The sequence below is a fragment of the Pelophylax lessonae genome (assembly GCF_965119305.1).
Source record: "Pelophylax lessonae genome assembly, chromosome: 5".
Classification (NCBI taxonomy): Eukaryota; Metazoa; Chordata; class Amphibia; order Anura; family Ranidae; genus Pelophylax; species Pelophylax lessonae.
This window is the reverse complement of record NC_138772.1, coordinates 548958008-548980559: the sequence shown is the minus strand read 5'-3', so window position 1 is coordinate 548980559 and position 22552 is coordinate 548958008. Positions and strand designations below refer to the sequence as shown.

The following is a 22552-nucleotide window of genomic DNA, read 5'->3' as shown; positions in this document are numbered from 1 at the left end:
GTAGGTAATGCAGTTAGTTCAGGGGTCAGGAGTAGGTAATGCAGTTAGTTCAGGGGTCAGAAGTAGGTAATGCAGAGAGTTCAGGGGTCAGGAGTAGGTAATGCAGAGAGTTCAAATGGGTCAGGAGTAGGTAATGCAGAAAGTTCAGGGTCGGGATTAGGTAATGCAGTGAGTTCAGGGGACGGGAGTAGGTAATGCAGAGAGTTCAGAGGGGTCAGGAGTAGGTAATGCAGAGAGTTCAGAGGGGTCGGGAGTAGGTAATTCAGAGAGTTCCGGGGTCGGGAGTAGGTAATGCAGAGAGTTCCGGGGTCGGGAGTAGGTAATGCAGAGAGTTCCGGGGTCGGGAGTAGGTAATGCAGAGAGTTCCGGGGTCGGGAGTAGGTAATGCAGTTAGTTCAGGGGTCAGGAGTAGGTAATGCAGTTAGTTCAGGGGTCAGAAGTAGGTAATGCAGAGAGTTCAGGGGTCAGGAGTAGGTAATGCAGAGAGTTCAAATGGGTCAGGAGTAGGTAATGCAGAAAGTTCAGGGTCGGGATTAGGTAATGCAGTGAGTTCAGGGGACGGGAGTAGGTAATGCAGAGAGTTCAGAGGGGCCAGGAGTAGGTAATGCAGAGAGTTCAGAGGGGTCAGGAGTAGGTAATGCAGAGAGTTCAGAGGGGTCGGGAGTAGGTAATTCAGAGAGTTCCGGGGTCGGGAGTAGGTAATGCAGAGAGTTCCGGGGTCGGGAGTAGGTAATGCAGAGAGTTCCGGGGTCGGGAGTAGGTAATGCAGAGAGTTCCGGGGTCGGGAGTAGGTAATGCAGAGAGTTCCGGGGTCGGGAGTAGGTAATGCAGAGAGTTCCGGGGTCGGGAGTAGGTAATGCAGAGAGTTCAGAGGGGCCAGGAGTAGGTAATGCAGAGAGTTCAGAGGGGTCAGGAGTAGGTAATGCAGAGAGTTCCGGGGTCGAGAGTAGGTAATGCAGAGAGTTCCGGGGTCGAGAGTAGGTAATGCAGAGAGTTCCGGGGTCGGGTGTAGGTAATGCAGAGAGTTCCGGGGTCGGGTGTAGGTAATGCAGAGAGTTCCGGGGTCGGGAGTAGGTAATGCAGAGAGTTCCGGGGTCGGGAGTAGGTAATGCAGAGAGTTCCGGGGTCGGGAGTAGGTAATGCAGAGAGTTCCGGGGTCGGGAGTAGGTAATGCAGAGAGTTCCGGGGTCGGGAGTAGGTAATGCACAGAATTCAGGGGTCGGGAGTAGGTAATGCAGAGGGGTCAGGGGGCTGCTATAGTAATCTATTGCAGGCTGATTGCAGCCAGTAATAGCTCACTAGTGATAAGCCCCATTGGGGTGAATATAGATGTAAATGATGTGAATGTTGCACTGGGAATTATTACAGGAAAATACATTTTTTATAAATCTCTGCACATGGGCGTATTCCTGTAACGACTCTGCATGCTATATTTTATAATGCTATACACAGCTATTTGTGTAAAGCAGAGCATGAACACAGACATGATGTCCTGAAATACCAGTGTTTTGGGCATGGAGGTCATCCAGCATCATCTTAGCACTTTCCTCCTCAGCCTGACAGTCCCTGGCCCTCCCCTTTCATTTTTTGGATTTCAGTTCTTTCAATCATAGAGGCTCAGCCTTGCTCATGGGTGGTCTGCATTAAAATACAGCCTGCCTAAGAACCAGGGCCGGGACAAGGGGTGGGCAGGAGGGAAAGCTGCCCTGGGCGCCATGTTTTATCGCATGAATGAGGGCACCCTAACCCTAAGGAAAGTGGGGGGGGGGTGCAGTTTGGCAACTTTGCACTGGGCACTAGATGAACGCCCATTCCTCCAGACCCACCCATCAAGGCATTTTGATATTTGCATAAGTCCTCCTAAGAACCAGCCCACTTCTTGTATCAGGACTGAGGGCTCCTGAGAGGGGTGCTGTGATGCATTGAGGAAGCTATGTACAGCACCCTGCCGGCTCCTCCCACCAGCCATGATCTGCCTGCATTGCATAGAGAGTCTATAATGTAATGAAACAAGGGGGAGGGGGAGGGGCCAGGGAAGGCCAAATATATGCAGAACAACCTGCATCTAGATGGGGGAGTATTGGGCATGGTTTAGTTTTTAACAAAACTGGAGTTCCGCTTTAGCTTCCACTTAACATTATTGGTCCAGCATGCGTCCGCTTGGCGTGATTTCGGTTCATTTTCTGCATGTGAGCATCCCTTACATTATTCTTCCAATAAACATTTATTTTAAAACAACCGGAAAAAAAAAAAAAAAAAGCTTTTGACGCCCTCATCACTAGCTGAAGCCAGGGGTGTGCGGAGGAGCCGGAACGTTATCAGTGGCCCGAGTCCAATGCCAATACCCAACCCGAGGAGAAAGGTGAGAGTCGGCACAGAGCCTGCATGGGGAAGGGGGGGGGAAGCATTGGCCGGGTCTGGACCAGTGATTGGTTAAAAACAAAAACACTTGCTGACGGTAATACTTGCGGTTTGCAAGTGGTTTACCGGGATCATGGCTGAAGATATCATCTATAAACCCGGTACCGTTTTTTTGCGGCTGGCTTTCACACGAAACTGTTCTGAGCCACCGGAATGGTTTCCAAAGAGGCGGGAGGGGACATCCCAGCCCTCTCATCGCCCGTTTCTTGGGCTTACTATTTCCGCTGGTTCGCCTGGCAAAAGGCAATCAAAGAGTAGATACTCTTTGATCACCTCTATGGCCTTGGAGGACCGGAGCAACGTCATGACGTCACTTCCTGCTCCAGGCTGGAAATCAATTTTTTTTTAGGCAAAAGATCAAAAATTATTATATATATATATATATATATATATATATATATATATATATATATATATAAATAAATTATATTTGTAGCGGAGTAGCAGTATGATCCACGATATCTCCACTGGTAGTCAGGCACAGCATACAATAATCCTGGTAGCGTATAATATTCCCAACCCTCCAATAACCAGACGACACATGGCTTGGAGGTCAAAACTAGACTGCCATGTTTATTGAAAAACACAGGGATCTACACTCAGCCAAAACCCCTCCCTCTTCGAGACACACAAAGCTGAACATCCCATAATACCTTACTCTGCCAGACAGAAACAATAGGACAATAGAAGGCAGGTATTTAACAATAACAAACCCCCACCCATCTCCTGAGGGACACTGCTCAGACATATGATAGTCCCAAGTGAAAGAGTTCTCACTCTCTCCACACAAACCACATGCAATAAACATAATGCATATACGAAGGACAATATACAGTGGCTGTGTTTGCCACAATATATATATTTATTTTTTTAAAGGTAAAGAAGAGATTTGCATTTGTCATCATTTCTATTACAAGGGATGTTTACATGTAATAGGAATAAATGTAATAAAAATAAATAAATAAATGAAAAAAAAGTGTAAAATGCAAAAAAAAAAAGAAGGAAAATCAATAAGAACAAAAAAAAAAACTGTAAAGCGCCCCCCATCCCTCTGAGCTCGCATGCAATAATTCTAGTGCAAGACCTCCTTTGTAACTCTACACTGGTAACCTGTATAACCTGCATTTAAAGTGTTGCCTGTGAAAATTTTTATGTCACCGTTATTTGCGTAGCGGACTTTCAAACTTTAAAATTACTTATATCCTCTAATTAGTATACATTTTTTTTTTTATATATAGCAGAGACCCTAGGGAATAAAATGGCAATTGTTAAAAATTTTTATGTCATGGTATTTGCGCAGCGGTTTAGCAAACGCAATTTGTTTGGGGAAAAAATACACATTAATGAATTTAGAAAAAAAACCCACAATATTTACCCCTTTTTTTTCTGGTCGTTGCGAGATTTTATGCCACATGGTATTTGCGCAGCGGACTTTCAAATGTAATTTTTTTCGGAAAAAATACACTTCACTGAATTTGAATAAAACTAAACAGTAAAGTTAGCCCAATTTTTTTCCAATTTTCCCAGCCCTCTCGCCGCCCGTTTCTTGGGCCTACTATTTCCACTGGTTCCCCGACAAAAAAATCAGACCTGGCAGTCGGCTGCTCCGATAGGCAATCAAAGAGTAGATACACTTTGATCTCCTCTATGGTCTTGGAGGACCAGAGCGATGTCATGACGTCACTTCCTGCTCCAGGCTGAAAGTAATTATATTTATTTATTTATTTATTTTTAAGCAAAAGATCAAAAATTATTATTTTTTTTTATCTTTTGCTTTTATTTTTTTTTTTTTATCTTTTGCTTTTAAAGGTAAAGAAGAGATTTGGACATGTCATCCTTATTTATATTACAAGGGATATTTATATTACAAGGGATGTTTACATGTAATAGGAATAAATGTGATATAAATAAATAAATGGACAGTGTAAAATGCAAAAAATAAGTAAAATAAGAACAGAAAAAAAAAAAAGTAAAGCGCCCCCATCCCTTTGTGCTCGCATGCAATCATTTTTTGGGAAAAAACATACACTTCACTGAATTTGAATAAAACGAAACAGTAAAGTTAGCCCAATTTTTCCAAATTTTCCCAGCCCTCTCGCCGCCCCTTTCTTGGGCTTACTATTTCCGCTGGTTCGCCTGACAAAAACGATCCAACGGTGCAGTCAGCTGCTCCAATAGGCAATCAAAAAGTAGATACTCTTTGATCACCTCTATGGCTTTGGAGGACTGGAGCGACATCATGATGTCACTTCCTGCTCCAGGCTGGAAGTCAATTAATTTTTTTTTTTTTTTTTTTTTAACCACAAGAACAAAAATTATTTATTTTTTTATCTTTTGCTTTTAAGGTAAATAAGAGATTTGGACCGGTCATCCTTATTTCTATTACAAGGGATGTTAAAAAAAATAAATAAATGCATGGACAGTGTAAAATGTAAAAATAAAAAGTAAAATAAATAGGAACAAAAAAAAATGTAAAGCGCCCCCCCCCCCATCCCTCTGTGCTTGCAAGCAATAATTCTAGCGCAAGACCTCCTCTGTAACTCTATACTTGTAAAGGCGTTTAACCACTTCTGGACCGGAAGATTTTCCCCCTTAATGACCAGGCCATTTTTTGCGATTCGGCACTGCGTTATTTTAATGGACAATTGCGCGGTCGTGCGACGCTGTATCCAAATAAAATTGATGTCCTTTTTTTCCCCACAAATAGAGCTTTCTTTTGTTGGTATTTGATCACCTCTGCGATTTTTTTTTTTTTTTTTTTTTTTTTTTTTTTGCGCTATAAACAAAAAAATAGCGACAAATCTGAAAAAAAAAACATATTTTTCACATTCTTCTATATAACATTGCCAAAAAAAATGTAAAAATCAAAAATTGTTAACATTTTAGACCAATTTGTTTTCCGCTACATATTTTTGGTAAAAAAAATTGCAATAAGCGTATTTTGATTGGTTTGCACAAAAGTTATCGCGTCTACTAACTACGGCAGTGATGGGGAACCTTGGCACCCCAGAGGTTTTTGAACTACATTTCCCATGATTCTCAACTACACTGCAGAGTGCATAAGCATCATGGGAAATGTAGTTCGGAAACCTCTGGGGTGCCAAAGTTCCCCATCACTGAACTACAGGAAAGATTTATGTAATTTTTATTTATTTTTTTTACTAGTAATGGTGGCGATCTGCGATTTTTAGTGGGATTGCGGCAGACAGATCGGACCCCTAACTGACATTTTTTACTCTTTTGGGGGGACCAGTGACATCACTACAGTAATCAGTGCTAAAAATATGCACTGTTACTGTAATAATGACACTGGCAGGGAAGGGGTTAACACTGGGTGATCAAGGGGTTAAATATGAGCCTAGGGGCGTGTTTCTAACTGTGGGGGGGCGTGGCTTGTGAAATGCTCATAGAGACCTGTGTTCCTATATAGAAGGATCGCAGGAGCTCTGTGATTATTTCAGGGAGAAGAACGGTCAGCTGTGTTTACAACAGTAGACCGTCCTTCTCTCTCAGCGGGGAGCGATCGCAGGGTGGCCGGCGGCCCCATGCATTGGAGTCCCCGCTGCCGAGTGGGGGCGGGAGCACGCCGCACGCTCGCCAACCTAGCTGCAGGCGCGCGACCGACGTAGGTCTACGTCATTTCACGCAGGTGGGCCAGCCTTCCGCAGTACATGGGCGGTCCGGAACCGGTTAAAATATCGCCTGTGGAAATTTTTAAGTACCGTAGTTTGTCGCCATTCCATAAGTGTGCGCAATTTTAAAGTGTGACATGTTGGGTATCTATTTTCTCGGCATAATGTCCTCTTTCACATTTTACAAAAAGTGAGCTAACTTTACTGTTTAGTTTTATTCAAATTAAGTGAAGGGTATTTTTTTTCAAACAAATTACATTTTTCAAAAACCGCGTGACAAAGTGTTTCAACAACTAAAAAAAATGGGGTAAATATTGTGGTTTTTTTTTTTTTCATTAAAGTATATTTTTTTCCCCAAACCAATTGCACAAATACTATGACATAAAAAAATAGCAACAATCGCCATTTTATTCCCTAGGGTCTCTGCTAAAAAAAAAAAAAAAAAAATACTAATAAGGGGTTATAAGTCATTTTCTAGCAAAAAATACTGATTTTTATTTGTAAACAAAAAGTGCCAGAAAAAGCCCGGTCAGAAAGCGGTTAAAGGTCAGCTCCGCCCTAAACCGGTATTTTATTCTGAAGCTTTAGCTGACACATTGACTTCTTCTGTTCCTCCCCATCCCATGTGCCATTTATACCCAACTGCTTCGTCCAATCAAAACCCAGATGTAGTCTCTATGACGCAGAACAAGTCATTTGAGTGTGAGAGTTGCACCTCTTGTACAATCATGTCCATGGCTGGACCGATGGGCAGTCTTGGGGGGAGGGGCACAAGGACCTGCCACCTATGATGCTGGATTACTACATAGCTCCACTGATCCCATAACTTTTCTGCTTGTGCTTAATTTTTTATTAATGACATTCAGGGCTTTTTTTTCTCAGAGAATAGGCACAGGTATTCCCCACCCCTGCCGAGTCACCCTTTGGCTCCACCCACATTCAAGCACCGCCCCCTTTGGTTTCACCCCCTACCCACCTCCCAGTACCGCCCTTTTTAGAGAATACAGAACCAAAGTATAATTTTGCGGTGCTAAGAAATGTGTATGGAACAGCAATAGCAGTATAATAGGACCCCCCCCAGCAACAATAGACCCCCCTAACATTAAAAGATTCCCCAGCAGTAATATACTAGGTCCAGCAACAAGAGACCCCTTCCCAGCAACAATAGAGCCTCCCCCCCCCCCCCCAGCAGCCAGCATTATTAGACCAAGCAGCAGCCAGGAACAATTGATGCCTCCCTCCACAATAGATCCCTCTGGCATTTTATAGACCCCCTCCCCAGCAACAATACACTACCGCAACAAATTACCCCCAATAGCAGCAATATATCCCCCAGCAGCCAGCATCAACAGGCCATCCAGCAGCCAGGAACCTCTGATGCCTCCCTCAACAGTATATTCCCCCAGCTTTATTAGACCCCCCCCCCCAGCATTAATAGACTCCCGCCAGCAACAATACACCCCTGCAACAGTAGATCTCTCCAGCATGTATAGAACCCTCCCCCAGCAACAATAGAGCCCTCCCCCAGCAACAATACACCCTCCCCCAAACAAAATACCTCCGACCAGTAACAATAGGTCCACCACACCAACAATAGAGCCCCAATAGCAATAATAGATCCCCCAGCAGACAGCATTAATAGACCAAGCAGCAGCCAGGAACAATTGATGCCTCCCTCCATAATAGATCCCTCCAGCATGTATAGACCCCCCCTAGCAACAATACACCCCAGCAACAAAATACCCCCAAGCAACAAAAGATCCCCCAGCAGCCAGCATCAACAGGCTATCCAGCAGCCAGGAGCAATTGATGCCTCCCTCAACAGTAGATTCCCCCAGCTTTTTTAGACCCCCCCCCCCCATCCTCCCCCCCCCAAGCATTTATAAATTCCCTCCGGAAACAATTGACCCCTCCCCGGCAACAATAGAGCCCTCCCCCAGCAACAATAGATCTCCCTAGCATGTATAGATCCCAAAGTAGCAATAGACCCCCTCCAGCAACAACAAACACCTCCCAAGCAACAATAGAGCCCTCCCCCAGCAACAATACACAACCCCCGCAACAAAATACCACCCTGCAACAATCTGATCTGATTCATGTCTGCATTGACAGTTGGCACTGCGATACGAGAACTGATCTGGAGGTGTGGTTAACTTTGTATTGACACCCCCAGCGATTCCCATATGGCAGTGTGAACTGCCTGCGATTTGAATGCGATGGGGGAGCCCGCAGTGGATTTGCATCGCATTTGTGTGAACCGGGACTAAAGTTACTCTGACAGTCTTGCGGAGTTGGATGAAGTGTAAGAGATGGGAAGAAATGGAGCCCTGGGGGTTGAATGTGATGCAGGAATCCGCAGTGGATTTACAGGGTTCCCCCATTGCATATGTGTGAACCGACCCATAGAAGAACCAAAGTAGCTTTTGTTGTATTTTTTCAGTTGTATTTATTCATACAATATCAGCGGGAATACAAAGTATCTTATATCAGCAGGAATACAAAGTATCTTATATCAGCAGGAATACAAAGTATCTTATATCAGCAGGAATACAAAGTATCTTATATCAGCAGGAATACAAAGTATCTTATATCAGCAGGAATACAAAGTATCTTATATCAGCAGGAATACAAAGTATCTTATATCAGCAGGAATACAAAGTATCTTGTATCAGCAGGAATACAAAGTATCTTATATCAGCAGGAATACAAAGTATCTTATATCAGCAGGAATACAAAGTATCTTATATCAGCAGGAATACACAGTATCTTATATCAGCAGGAATACAAAGTATCTTATATCAGCAGGAATACAAAGTATCTTATATCAGCAGGAATACACAGTATCTTATATCAGCAGGAATACAAAGTATCTTATATCAGCAGGAATACAAAGTATCTTATATCAGCAGGAATACAAAGTATCTTGTATCAGCAGGAATACAAAGTATCTTATATCAGCAGGAATACAAAGTATCTTATATCAGCAGGAATACACAGTATCTTATATCAGCAGGAATACAAAGTATCTTCTCGTTCAATACTTTTATTGAGTTTTATAAAACAGCCATAAAGCAAGTTACAAAACAAAAACAGAAGTAGAAATACTGTTATTGTTACAGAAGTATTATAAATGTTATACTGTATAGTGAAGTTTGCACAAAAGGAAGGAACGGAATACAAAGTATCTTATCAAAGTCCCTTTCTTTTTCAGAGATATTCCATAGTGCGGCACAAGTGTTTCCATTCCGCTACCGAGTGTCTGCAGAAGATCATGTAAGTGGAGGCAGCATGGATCCTAGTAAAAAAAAAAAAAATCTATTGCCAAAATACTGCAACATATTTAGTATTTGTGTATTTAGGATGAAAGTGGTTCTAAAGGGAGGAGGTTTTTTTTTTTTTTTTTTTTTTTTTTTTATTTTAACCTTAACCACTTTTAGACCGGAAGATTTTGCTGCTTAACCACTTAAGCCCCGGAGGATTTGGCTGCTAAAGGACCAGGGTTTTTTTTGCGATTTTTTTTTTTTTTTTTTTTTTTTTTTTTTTTTTTTTTTTTTTTTTTTTTTTACTGTGTGACTTTAACGGACAATTGCGCGGTCGTGCGACGCTGTACCTAAACGAATTTGACGTCCTTTTTTTCCCACAAACAGAGCTTTCTTTTGGTGGTATTTGATCACCTGTGCGATTTTTTTGATCATGCGCTATAAACAAAAAAAGAGCGTAAATTTTGCAAAAATAACTATTTTTCACATTTTTTTTTATATGAAATTCCCCAAAAAAAATGTAAAAATCAAAATTTTTTTAACATTTTTCGGCCAATTTGTTTTATGCTACCTATGTTTGGTAAAAAAAAATCGCAAAAAGCGTATTTTGATTGGTTTGCGCAAAAGTTATCGCGTTTACTAACAAAGGGAAAGATTTTTGTCATTTTTGGTGTTTTTTTTTTTTAACGCGTAATGGCGGCGATCTGCGATTTTTTTTTTTTTTTCGGTACTGCGACATTGCGGCGGACAGATCGGACCCTTGACTGACACTTTTGGGGGTACCAGTGACATTACTGCAGTAATCAGTGCTATACATATGCACTGTTACTGCAAAAATGACACTGGCAGGGAAGGGGTTAACTTTATTGGACAGGGAGGGGTTAAGTGTGTCCTAGGGGCGTGATTCTAACTGTGCAGGGACATTCCTATTGGTGTAAAAGCAAAGATCAACCGTTCTACATAGTTGCAGCACCTAACATTTGTGGGATATATCACTTTTGGAATTATTTCCCCACTTTCACCACTTCACCACCAGGAATTTCTTTTGTTTCCATAACAATCAAACATACATACCATTTTATTATTATTTGATTAACCCTTTGCACTGTATTATTTCAACACTGGAATAAATTCACTATTGTATGAGATTCTGTTTATTTGTTGCACCTCCAGCACTTTTGGATAAATTCCACTATACACCAATAGATCCAACCGATTGGTTTGGATTGACACAGAAGTGTGTTTTACTCTTTCTTTTGGTATTATAATTTGTGGGCGTCACCCCTCCTTTTTTTTGAGATTTAATTTGAGGTCTTTACACATGACTGCACTTTAAATAGCACTCGATCACCTATAGGTAGCGCCGTCTCAACCCCCTTGCACATTCACTTTATTCTTAACCCTTCGGGGTTTGGTTGTTGGCTGCTTACACCTACTATTCAATTCACTGTTCACTTAATACTCCATAGCGCTGGTCACCGCATACTAGCTCATTATGAAATACTTACCTTAGAACGAGCCCCCGCCGTGCCGTCCGCTCACCTGTATGACGGGCGACATGTCTAGTCGCCCGTCTTCCGGGATCGCGGCATCCGGCCATCTGATTGGCCGGAGCCGCGGGAGCCGACGGTCACGGCACGGAGCTCTGAAGGAACGGCACCAGCGGCCGTTCCTTCAGAGCGCATGCGCCAGTGACGTCACTGGCTGCATGTAAGGTAAATATCTCCTAAACGGTACAAGTTTAGGAGATATTTACAGTACCTATAGGTAAGCCTCATCATAGGATCACCTATAGCAGTGACGGCGAACTTTGGCACCCCCAGATGTTTTGGAACTACATTTCCCATGATGCTCCAATACACTGCAGAATGCATGAGCATCATGGGATATGTAGTTCCAAAACATCTGGGGTGCCAAGGTTCGCCATCACTGACCTATAGGTACAACTTGCATAGGAGGGTTTACTTCCTCTTTAATGACCAGGCCCTATTTTGCGATTTCAGCACTGCGTTAATTTAACTGACAATTGCGCGGTCGTGCGAAGCTGTACCCAAATAAAATTGACGTCCCTTTTTTCCCACAAACAGAGCTTTCTTTTGGTGGTATTTGATCACCTGTACGATTTTTATTTTTTGCGCTATAAACAAAAAAAAGAGCGACAATTTTGAAAAAAAAAATATATATATTTTTCACATTCTGCTATATGACATTCCCCAAAGAAAAAATGTAAAAATCTAAATTTTTTAACATTTTAGGCCAATTTGTTTTCTGCTACATATTTTTGGTAAAAAAAAAAAAATCACAATAAGCGTATTTTGATTGGTTTGCGCAAAAGTTATTGCGTTTACTAACTACGGGAAATATGTCATTTTTATTCTTTTTACTAGTAATGGCGGCGATCTGCGATTTTTTTTTTTTTTTTTTTTTTTTTTTTTTTTTGGATTGCGACATTGCAGCAGACAGATCGGACCCCTAACTGACATTTTTGACACTTTTGGGGGGACCAGTGACATTACTACAGTGCTAAAAATATGCACTGTTACTGTAATAATGCCATTGTCAGGGAAGGGATTAACACTGGGTGATCAAGGGGTTTAATTTTTAACCCTTTGGGAGTGATTCTAACTGTATGGGGGTGGGGCTTGTGAAATGATCAGAGACCTGTGTTCCTATATAGAAGGATCACAGGCGCTCTATGATCATTCCAGGGAGGAGAACGGAAGAAGGGTTAACCCTGTGAGTGATCAAGGGGTTAAATGTAAGCCTAGTGGAGTGATTCTAACTGTGGGGGGGTGGGGCTTTTGAAATGATAGCAGGAACGCATGGTCTCTGTGATCATGTCAGGGAAAGGACAGACGGCTGTGTTTACATCAGTCATGCATCCTTCTCTGCCGGGGGGGGGGGGGATGGGGGATGTCAGGCGGCTATCGGAGCCACCTGGCACCCGCACTGGCTTCCCCACTGACGATCGGGCGCGTGAGTGCGCCCCCGGCGGCTCTCACTCACCCCTAGTGGCCTCCCAGGCAGATGACGCCTATTTACGTGATTTTGCCCTTTGAGAGCCACACTGCCGACGTAAAAAGGTAGTGCAGTGACGGGAAGTGGTTAAAGGGTAACTCCACTTTCGTGGGGAAAAAAAATAGCAAAGAAAAAATAATACTAAAATAAAGAATAAATATATAATAATAAATAAAGAAAAAATAAAGTAAAACCTTGGATTGTGAGCATAATTCGTTCCGGAAACATGCTTGTAATCCAAAGCACTCATATATCAAAGCAAATTTCCCCATAAGAAATAATGGAAACTCAGATGATTCGTTCCACAACCATTTATTCAAAAGTCCTTCAGTTTATAGTTCATATAAAGATTAAAAAGTGATTGAGCATCTGTGGGGCATCCTCAAATGGAAGGTGGAGGAGTGCAAGGTCTCTAACATCCACCAGCTCCGTGATGTCATCATGGAGGAGTGGAAGAGGACTCCAGTGGTAACCTGTGAAGCTCTGGTGAACTCCATGCCCAAGAGGGTTAAGGCAGTGCTGGAAAATAATGGTGGCCACACAAAATATTAACACTTTGGGCCCAATTTGGACATTTTCACTTAGGGGTGTACTCACTTTTGTTGCCAGCGGTTTAGACATTAATGGCTGTGTGTTGAGTTATTTTGAGGGGACAGCAAATTTACACTGTAAGGCCCCTTTCACACACTGTTTTTCTCAGTGGGGGATCGATCCGCTGATCCCCCCGCTGAGCAGGCGGATGGCGCTGTGTGCAGAGGCACAGCTGTCAGGTCCTGCTGTTCTCTATGGGGGAATCAGATGGGAACGGACCGTCTGTCCGTTCCCATCCGATCCGCTGGACGGATGGAAAATAGGGTTTCCATCTGTCTGGATTTGACGGATCGGATGTCAGCGGACATGTCTCCACTGACATCCGATGCCCCATAGAGATACATGAGGCATCCATTCAGATCCACCAAAAAAACGGACAGGGGGATCTGAACGGTCCGCCTGTGTGAAGGGGCGTTATACAAGCTGTACACTCACTACTTTACATTGTAGCAAAGTGTCATTTCTTCAGTGTTGTCACATGGCATTTTTGCAAATCTACTGTGATGCTTATGCAAGGTCCAAAAAGACGTGGATGAGTGAGTTTGGGGTGGAGGAACTTGACTGGCCTGCACAGAGTCCTGACCCCAACCTGATGGAACACCTTTGGGATGAATTAGAGTGCAGACTGTGAGCCAGGCCTTCTCCTCCAACATCAGTGCCTGACCTCACAAATGTGCTTCTGTAAGAATGGTGAAACATTCCCATAGACACACTCCTGAACCTTGTGGACAGCTTTCCCAGAAGAGTTGAAGCTGTTATAGCTGTAAAGGGTGGGCAACTCAATATTGAACCCTACGGACTAAGACTGGGATGCCATATTAAAGTTCATGTGTGTGTAAAGGCAGGCGTCCCAATACTTTTGGTAATATAATGTATTTTGAACCGCACTCTGCTCATAGCTCCCTTCTTGTCCAACATCAGTGCTTTTAACTGCTGAGATAAGATATCAGCCACAAGGGTCCATTGCCAACAATATTTTACGTAGGCTGCCAATGGACCAATGAGCATGCATACACCTTTCTCCGGCTCCCCACAATGAGGGGGGATGGGGGGGGGGCAAGGGTGAGCGCTGTAGGTCCAGTGGTGGTGCGTCAGGGAATTGTGTTGGGGTGCCCTTCAAAGCCCCATGGTACCCCAATGGTGGTGGACAGATTTAGGCACTTCTAATGAATTGGTATTCAAAAAATGATTGAATGAAGTCATTGCTGCAATCCTGGAGGATCTCTAATATCTGCCTGGAGTGGCTACAAATAAATACAGTTTATAAATATTTGCTACAAATAAATACATTTTATAAATATTTTCTACAAATAAATACATTTTATAAATATTTTCTACAAATAAATACATTTTATAAATATTTTCTACAAATAAATACATTTTATAAATATTTGCTACAAATATATTTTATAAATATTTTCTACAAATAAATACATTTTATAAATATTGGCTACAAATAAATACATTTTATAAATATTTTCTACAAATAAATACATTTTATAAATATTGGCTACAAATAAATACATTTTATAAATATTTTCTACAAATAAATACATTTTATAAATATTTGCTACAAATACATTTTATAAATATTTGCTCCAAATTTATTTTATAAATATTTGCTCCAAATTTATTTTATAAATATTTGCTACAAATAAATACATTTTATAAATATTTGCTACAAATACATTTTATAAATCTTTTCTACAAATGCATTTTATAAATATTTTCTACAAATAAATACATTTTATAAATCTTTTCTACAAATACATTTTATAAATATTTTCTACAAATAAATACATTTTATAAATATTTGCTACAAATATATTTTTTATAAATATTTTCTACAAATAAATACATTTTATAAATATTTGCTCCAAATTTATTTTATAAATATTTGCTCCAAATTTATTTTATAAATATTTGCTACAAATAAATATATTTTATAAATATTTGCTACAAATAAAAATAAATAAATACATTTTATAAATATTTTCTACAAATAAAAATAAATTTTATAATAAATATATTTTATACATATTTGCTACAAACAAATACATTTTATAAATATTTTCTACAAATAAATACATTTTATAAATATTTGCTACAAATGCATTTTATAATTCTGAGGACTTTTTTTTTCTCTTCCAGCACCACTGTGGACCCCAAAGAGAAGCTTCAGATCATTCTGAAGACATACCAAGAGATCGAGCGGACCGTATCCCGGGTGGTGGAGAAGGATTACAAACTCCCGATGGACGATCTGCTGCCCCTCCTCATTTATGTCGTCTCCCGAGCCGGGTAATCCCACCAATCACTGCCAGGAACTCTGCAGATTCTCAGGAATAATTTAACCACTTGCCGTTGTACTGCGGCAGGCTGGCTCGGATGCACGAAAGGACGTAGGGGTACATCGGTCGCGGGAGTGGTGCTGGGGGAGCGAGCGCGTGCCACTGGTGGGCCGCCCCCACTAGAAAGCAGGGATGCCGATCCACTGGACCAGTGGTCGCGATTGCCGCCGGGCACCCGCGATCGATCCCCGCTGATAGAGAAGGACGGTCAGCTATTGTAAACACATCCGACCGTTCTCTCTGAAATGATTACAGAGCACCTGTGATCCTTTTATATAGGATCACAGGTCTCTATGATCATTTCACAAGCCCATCCCCCTCACAGTTAGAAAACATCCCCTAGGCTCACACTTAACCCTTGGATCACCCCTAAGTTAACCCCTTCCCTGCCAGTGTCATTAGTACAGTGACAGTGCATATTTTTAGCACTGATTACTGTAGTAATGTCACTGGTCCCCCCAAAAGTGTCAAAAATGTCAGTTAGGGGTCCGATCTGTCCGCCGCAATGTCGCAGTCCCGCTAAAATTTGCAGATCGCCGCCATTACTTGTAAAAAATAATAAAATAAATAAAAATGACAAATATTTCCCGTAGTTGGTAGACGCGATAACTTTTGTGCAAACCAATCAAAATACGCTTATTGGGATTTTTTTTTTTTTTAACCAAAAATATGTAGCAGAAGACAAATTGGCCTAAAATGATGAAAAAATTTTTGGTTTTAAATTTTTTTTTTATTGGGAATGTTATATAGCAGAAAGTGAAAAATATTGTTTTTTTTTTTTTTTTTGTTTTTTCAGAATTGTCGCTCTTTTTTTGTTTGTAGACCAAAAAATAAAAATCGCACAGGTGATCAAATACCATCAAAAGAAATTTGTGGGGAAAAAAGGACATCAAATTTATTTGGGTACAGTGTCGCACGACCGCGCGACACTGTCGGTTAAATTAATTAATTAAATAAATTAATTGTCGGTTAAATTAACACAGTGCCCAATCGCAAAAAATGGCCTGGTCATTAACGGGGCAGAACTGGTTAAATAAAATTAATTTTTATTCACATTATTTAGTACTTAGTGCCATCAAAGTCCCACCCAAGGGGAATTTTGTTCATGATTTCCAATGACAGTGTCAAGAAAATCCAAAGGAGCGGGGTGGAATTTTTTTTTTTTTTTTTTCTTTCCACTTTCCGTTTGAGGATGCCCCACAGATGCTCAATAGGGTTTAGGTCTGGAGACATGCTTGGCCAGTCCATCACCTTTACCCTCAGCTTCTTTAGCAAGGCAGTGGTCATCTTGGAGGTGCGTTTGGGGTTGTTCTCATGTTGGAATACTGCCCTGCAGCCCAGTCTCTGAAGGGAGGGGATCATGCTCTGCTTCAGTATGTCACAGTACATGTTGGCATTCATGGTTCCCTCAATGAACTGTATCTCCCCAGTGCACTCATGCAGCCCCAGACCATGACACTCCCACCATGCTTGACTGTGGGCAACACACACTTGTCTTTGTACTCCTCACCTGGTTGCCGCCACACACGCCTGACACCATCTGAACCAAATAAATTTAACTTGGTCTCATCAGACCACAGGACATGATTTCAGTCAGAGGCATAACTAGAACCTTCAGGGCCCGGTGCAAGAAACCATGAAGGGCCCCCCCGGACCCCTGGCCGGGGCCCTTCTTTTCAAGCCTGGGGTTCTTCGCACTGATCCTGGGGCCCTTTACTCTCATTGCAGGACCCTTTACAAGTTCAGCAGTGGGCCCCCTTCCTGCCACCTTGGGGCCTCCCCACGGTGGTGGAATGCCAGGGCCCGGTCGCAAGTGTGACCTTTGCAATCCTGGAAGTTCACCCACTGGTGTCAGTAGTTTTTATTTTTTGGGTATTTTAATTGTATTATTTTTTATCATTTTATTTTATTTTTTTACAATGTCACTGACTATGACTCTGTCCATTCAGAAAAGGAAGGAGGCGGTAAATTACATATTTACTGACCCCTTCCTGGTTCTCTATTGGGACACATCCCCTGCAGCAGCTGGCTGGAGGGAGCACAGTGGGGGGGAGGGGACCAGGGGAGCACAGTAGGGGGTGGGGGACCAGGGGAGCACACAGGGGCCCAGAGACAGCAGAACACAAGTGAACTGGATAGGAGGAGTGGCGGGGGCAGCATACAGAGGAACCAATCTCCTCCATTTTCCTCCTCTAGCTGCAGGAGAAAAATGGAGGAGGACAGTGATTTCTCTACATGCTGCCCCCGCCGCCCCTCCTATACAGGTGTACAGGGGAGCCACACAGGCCCTTGAGTATGGGGCCCAGTTGCAATTGCAACCCCTGTAGTAACGCCAAGTAATCCATGTCCTTAGTCTGCTTGTCTTCAGCAAACTGTTTGCGAGCTTTCTTGAACATCATCTTTAGAAGAGGCTTCCTTCTGGGATGACAGCCATGCAGACCAATTTGATGCAGTGTGTGGCGTATGGTCTGAGCACTGACAGGCTGACCCCCCCCCCCCCCCCACCCCTTCAACCTCTGCAGCAATGCTGGCAGCACTCATACGTCTATTTCCCAAAGACAACCTCTGGATATGACGCTGAGCACGTGCACTCAACTTCTTTGGTCCACCATGGCGAGGCCTGTTCTGAGAGGAACCTGTCCTGTTAAACCGCTGTATGGTCTTGGCCACCGTGCTGCAGCTCAGTTTCAGGGTCTTGGCAATCTTCTTATAGCCTAGGCCATCTTTATGTAGAGCAACAATTCGTTTTTTCAGATCCTCACAGAGTTCTTTGCCATGAGGTGCCATGTTGAACTTCCAGTGACCAGTATGAGAGAGTGAGAGCGATAACACCAAATTGAACACACCTGCTCCCCCATTCACACCTGAGACCTTGTAACACTAATGAGTCACATGACTCTGGGGAGGGAAAATGGCTAATTGGGCCCATTTTGAACATTGTCACTTAGGGGTGTACTCACTTTTGTTGCCAGCAGTTTCGACATCAATGGCTGTGTGTTGTTATTTTGAGGGGGCAGCAAATTTACACTGTTATTCAAGCTGTACACTCACTACTTTACATTGTAGCAAAGTGTCATTTCTTCAGTGTTGTCACATGAAAAGATAGAATAAAATATTTACAAAAATGTGAGGGGTGTACTTACTTTTGTGAGATACAGTATATTGTAAAGTTTTAAACAGAAGTCCAGTCAAAAGCTAAGCCTAAACCTGCTCCCACCCCCATTCTAAGCCCTATACTAACTACCTTGTAGAAGAAAGATGTATATACTTAGCCAGTCTAAGGGCACCCCGGTCTGGTCATGTGATCTCCCCAGTGGCCCAGGGGAGAGGGGAGGGCAGCGACAACGGTTGCAGAGACTGAGCGATGACATCACCCATAGACTAACTATGGGGCATCTGCTGTCCTTCCTCTCCCCTGAAGCTGGCGCTGGGGGGTGATCACATGACCAAACCGGATCGCTCTTGGATTAGGTAAGTACATTGTATAAGCATCTTTCCTTAGTTAGTATAAGGCTAAGAATGGGGGTGGAAGTTGGTTTAAGCTTGCTTAGGTTTTAACCGGACTTGTACCTATTTTTTATTGGTTAAATTGTTATGTGACCATCATATTGTTTCTTTTTACAGGATACAACATTTAGGAGCTGAAATCCATTTTATCCAGGACCTGATGGACCCCAGTAACCGGGGCGGCATCTACGACTTTCTATTAACCGCATTGGAGGTCAGTACTCAGATAGCCCCACACCTGACTTCCTTTAGAAGGGGTATTAAAGAGCCCTTTATGTTTGATCATATTGTAAGAACTCCCAGCTCACTTATACTCATTGCTAGTAGTAGTTGGCCTCATGGATCCCAGTCATAGTAAATCTAGTAGTAGTTGGTCTCGTGTATCACAGTCATAATAGATCTAGTAGTAGTTGGTCTCCTATATCCCAGTCAGGGTAGATCAAGTAGTAGTTGGGTCTCATGGATCTCAGTCATGGTAAATCTAGTAGTAGTTGGGTCTCATGAATCCCGGTCATGGTAGATCTAGTAGTAGTTGGGTCTCATGAATCCCGGTCATGGTAGATCTAGTAGTAGTTGGGTCTCATGGATCTCAGTCATGGTAAATCTAGTAGTAGTTGGGTGTCATGAATCCCGGTCATGATAGATCTAGTAGTAGTTGGTCTCATGAATCCCGGTCATGGTAAATCTAGGAGTAGTTGGGTCTCCTGAATCCCGGTCATGGTAGATCTAGTAGTAGTTGGGTCTCGTGGATCTCAGTCATGGTAAATCTAGTAGTAGTTGGGTCTCATGAATCCCAGTCATGATAGATCTAGTAGTAGTTGGGTCTCATGGATCTCAGTCATGGTAAATCTAGTAGTAGTTGGGTCTCATGGATCTCAGTCATGGTAAATCTAGTAGTAGTTGGGTCTCATGAATCCCGGTCATGATAGTTCTAGTAGTAGTTGGTCTCATGAATCCTGGTCATGGTAGATCTAGTAGGTAGCTGTTCTCATGGATCCCAGTCATGGTATCTAGTAGTAGTTGGTCTTGTGTATCCCTGGTCATGTTGGATCTAGTAGTAGTTGGTTTTCTATATCCTAGTCATGGTAGATCTAGTAGTAGTTGGTCTCATGGATCCCAGTCATGGTAGATCTAGTAGTAGTTGGTCACATTCATCTGGACTTGTTCCGTAATATTGAAGATATTTCCTAGGTTCTCCAAGCCACTTCAGTTCTGGGAAGTGATAGGAAGATATCCCAGAGTTTTTATCCACACATCCCATCACCATGGAATGGGCCAAGGCAGATGTTGAATATCCAGAATTAGGATGGAAGATGTGAAACTTGTGGAACCTTCCTGTCCTAGTTACATAATCCCAACCTGGGTGTCAGGAAGTCTGCATAGGTGTCAATCATTTGATTTGGATGCTTGGATGTAAACTGTTGCCAAGTTGCTCCAGAAGTATGTAGGGTCCTTTTAGGATTCCGCTTGGTGGTTGCTGGAAATTGGCTGTGTCACTGATTGGTAAGAGCATAAAAGCTAGTAAGAGAAGGAGTAAAGAAGAGACGGTAGACATAGGCAACCAGGAGTGACAAGAATAGGTTGTGCTGAGAAGGTTGTTTACCAATTGGGACCATGTGAGTAGATATGCCCATGATTCCCCTCGGTGGAGGAACGTAGACTATTCCCCCTTAGGAGCTATGCCAGGCAACCTAAGAGATAAGAGTGAGAGAGAGGAACTGTGTTTACACCTTATTATGGGCAAAGGGTTCTTTTCAACTGTTTGGTGAAGTGAATTATTGTTGAGGCACGAAAATGTAAAGTAACCATTATATGCATGCAACTATCTCCGACTGGTCTCCCCTTGTTTCTAAGAAGTTAGATGCATACTCTATGCTTGGATAAGGAAGATGTGAACTGGTTCTGTTTGGGAAAGGGTAGCCGGTCTACCATGGGGTTGCCACTGATGCAGTATGGAGTAATTGGGTTTCTTCTTGCCTGGAACAAGTCATTTAACCTTGGGCATTAGCCTCTTAATGGCCCTGGGTATCATAATGTAACCCCAAAGTAGTGGCCTGGAGCTACTGCCATAAGAAAGACCTTTTGATGTCCAATGTTTTTCCTGACTGCACTGGAGCTGCATTGAAGTCAGTCTTGTCTTGGAAATTAATAGGGCTTGGAGCATAGAAACCCGCTTAGTGCGCTGAAGATTAATACGCACCAAGCTCCATTAATAGCTTTTTCTGAAAAGTCCAATTGTACCGCTCTTTTGTATATCTGTTTCCAAGCGCTGGCAGCAAAGTAATTGAACAGACAAGCTTGCTGTAGTCAATCCGATGCTCTCTGGAGGATTCCTCTGGGGACATACTAAAACATTTAATGTGAAAATGGCTTAATGTAGCTTAATGTGTAATAAAGTGCCTAAACCATAATCAATTGCCCTGAAACTTTGCGCAGACTAAGTTTTTAACTTCCCTAATATATCCTAGAAGTTTCATGTAGTTTGGTCTTCCAGGAGGCAAACAAGGGACATTAAGCTTGTTTTTTGGGGAGCTTAATGTGGCTTAACGTACAAAAAAGAGCTTAGATGTTAACCAATTTCTCCCAAACTTGGCACAATAGAAGAGTCTATCTATTCCAACATATTCTGAAAATTTCAGATCATTTGGTAAATCACACCAAAAGTTATTCACATTAAGCTCTTTTTGTACAATACTAAAACGTTTAATGTCCTTAGCTTAATGTGAAAAGAGCTTAATGTACCAAAATGTGCCTAAACCTCAACCAATTGTCTTGAAACTTTGCACAGCCCAAGTTCTGCACTTCCCAAAGCTATCCTGGAGGTTTCATCGATTTTGGTCTCCCACACGGAAAACTGGGGACATTAAGCTCTTTTTTTGGGAGATTAATATGGCTTAACATACAAAAAAGAGCTTAGATGTGAACCAATTTGCCCCAAACTTGGCACAATAGAAGAGTTTATCAATTCCAACATATTCTGAAAATTTCAGATCATTTGGTAAATCACACCAAAAGTTATTCACATTAAGCTCTTTTTGTTCAATACTAAAACGTTTAATGTCCTTAGCTTAATGTGAAAAGAGCTTAATGTACCAAAATGTGCCTAAACCTCAACCAATTGTCTTGAAACTTTGCACAGCCCAAGTTCTGCACTTCCCAAAGCTATCCTGGAGGTTTCATCGATTTTGGTCTCCCACACGGAAAACTGGGGACATTAAGCTCTTTTTTTTGGGGAGCTTAATGTGGCTTAACGTACAAAAAAGAGCTTAGATGTGAACCAATTTCCCCCAAACTTTGCACAATAGAAGAGTTTATCAATTCCAACATATTCTGAAAATTTCAGATCATTTGGTAAATCACACCAAAAGTTATTCACATTAAGCTCTTTTTAGCAATCATAAAAACACGTGGCTTAATGTGAAAAGAGCTTAACGTACCAAAATGTGCCTAAACCTCAACCAATTGTCTTGAAACTTTGCACAGCCCAAGTTCTGCACTTTCTTAAGCTATCCTAGAGGTTTCATCGATTCAGGTCTCCCACATGGAAAACTGAGGACATTAAGCTCTTTTTTTGGGGAGCTTAATGTGGCTTAACGTACAAAAAAAAGCTTAGATGTGAACCAATGTCCCCCAAACTTGGCACAATAGAAGAGTTTATCAATTCCAACATATTCTGAAAATTTCAGATCATTTGGTAAATCACACCAAAAGTTATTCACATTAAGCTCTATTTTGCAATCATAAAAACAAATGGCTTAATGTGAAAAGAGCT

The 22552-nt window shown here is 42.0% G+C and overlaps 1 protein-coding gene across 1 annotated transcript in view; it reads left to right on the top strand.

Annotated features, from left to right (window-relative positions):
* The window catches only part of ALS2CL (ALS2 C-terminal like), a 145475-nt gene that overhangs the window by 103165 nt on the left and 19758 nt on the right, over positions 1-22552 (top strand). The window contains exons 23-26 of the mRNA XM_082259229.1: positions 2261-2362; positions 9265-9326; positions 15074-15223; positions 18898-18994. Coding sequence (XP_082115355.1) covers positions 2261-2362; positions 9265-9326; positions 15074-15223; positions 18898-18994 — 411 coding nt within the window. The remainder of the gene's footprint in view (positions 1-2260; positions 2363-9264; positions 9327-15073; positions 15224-18897; positions 18995-22552) is intronic.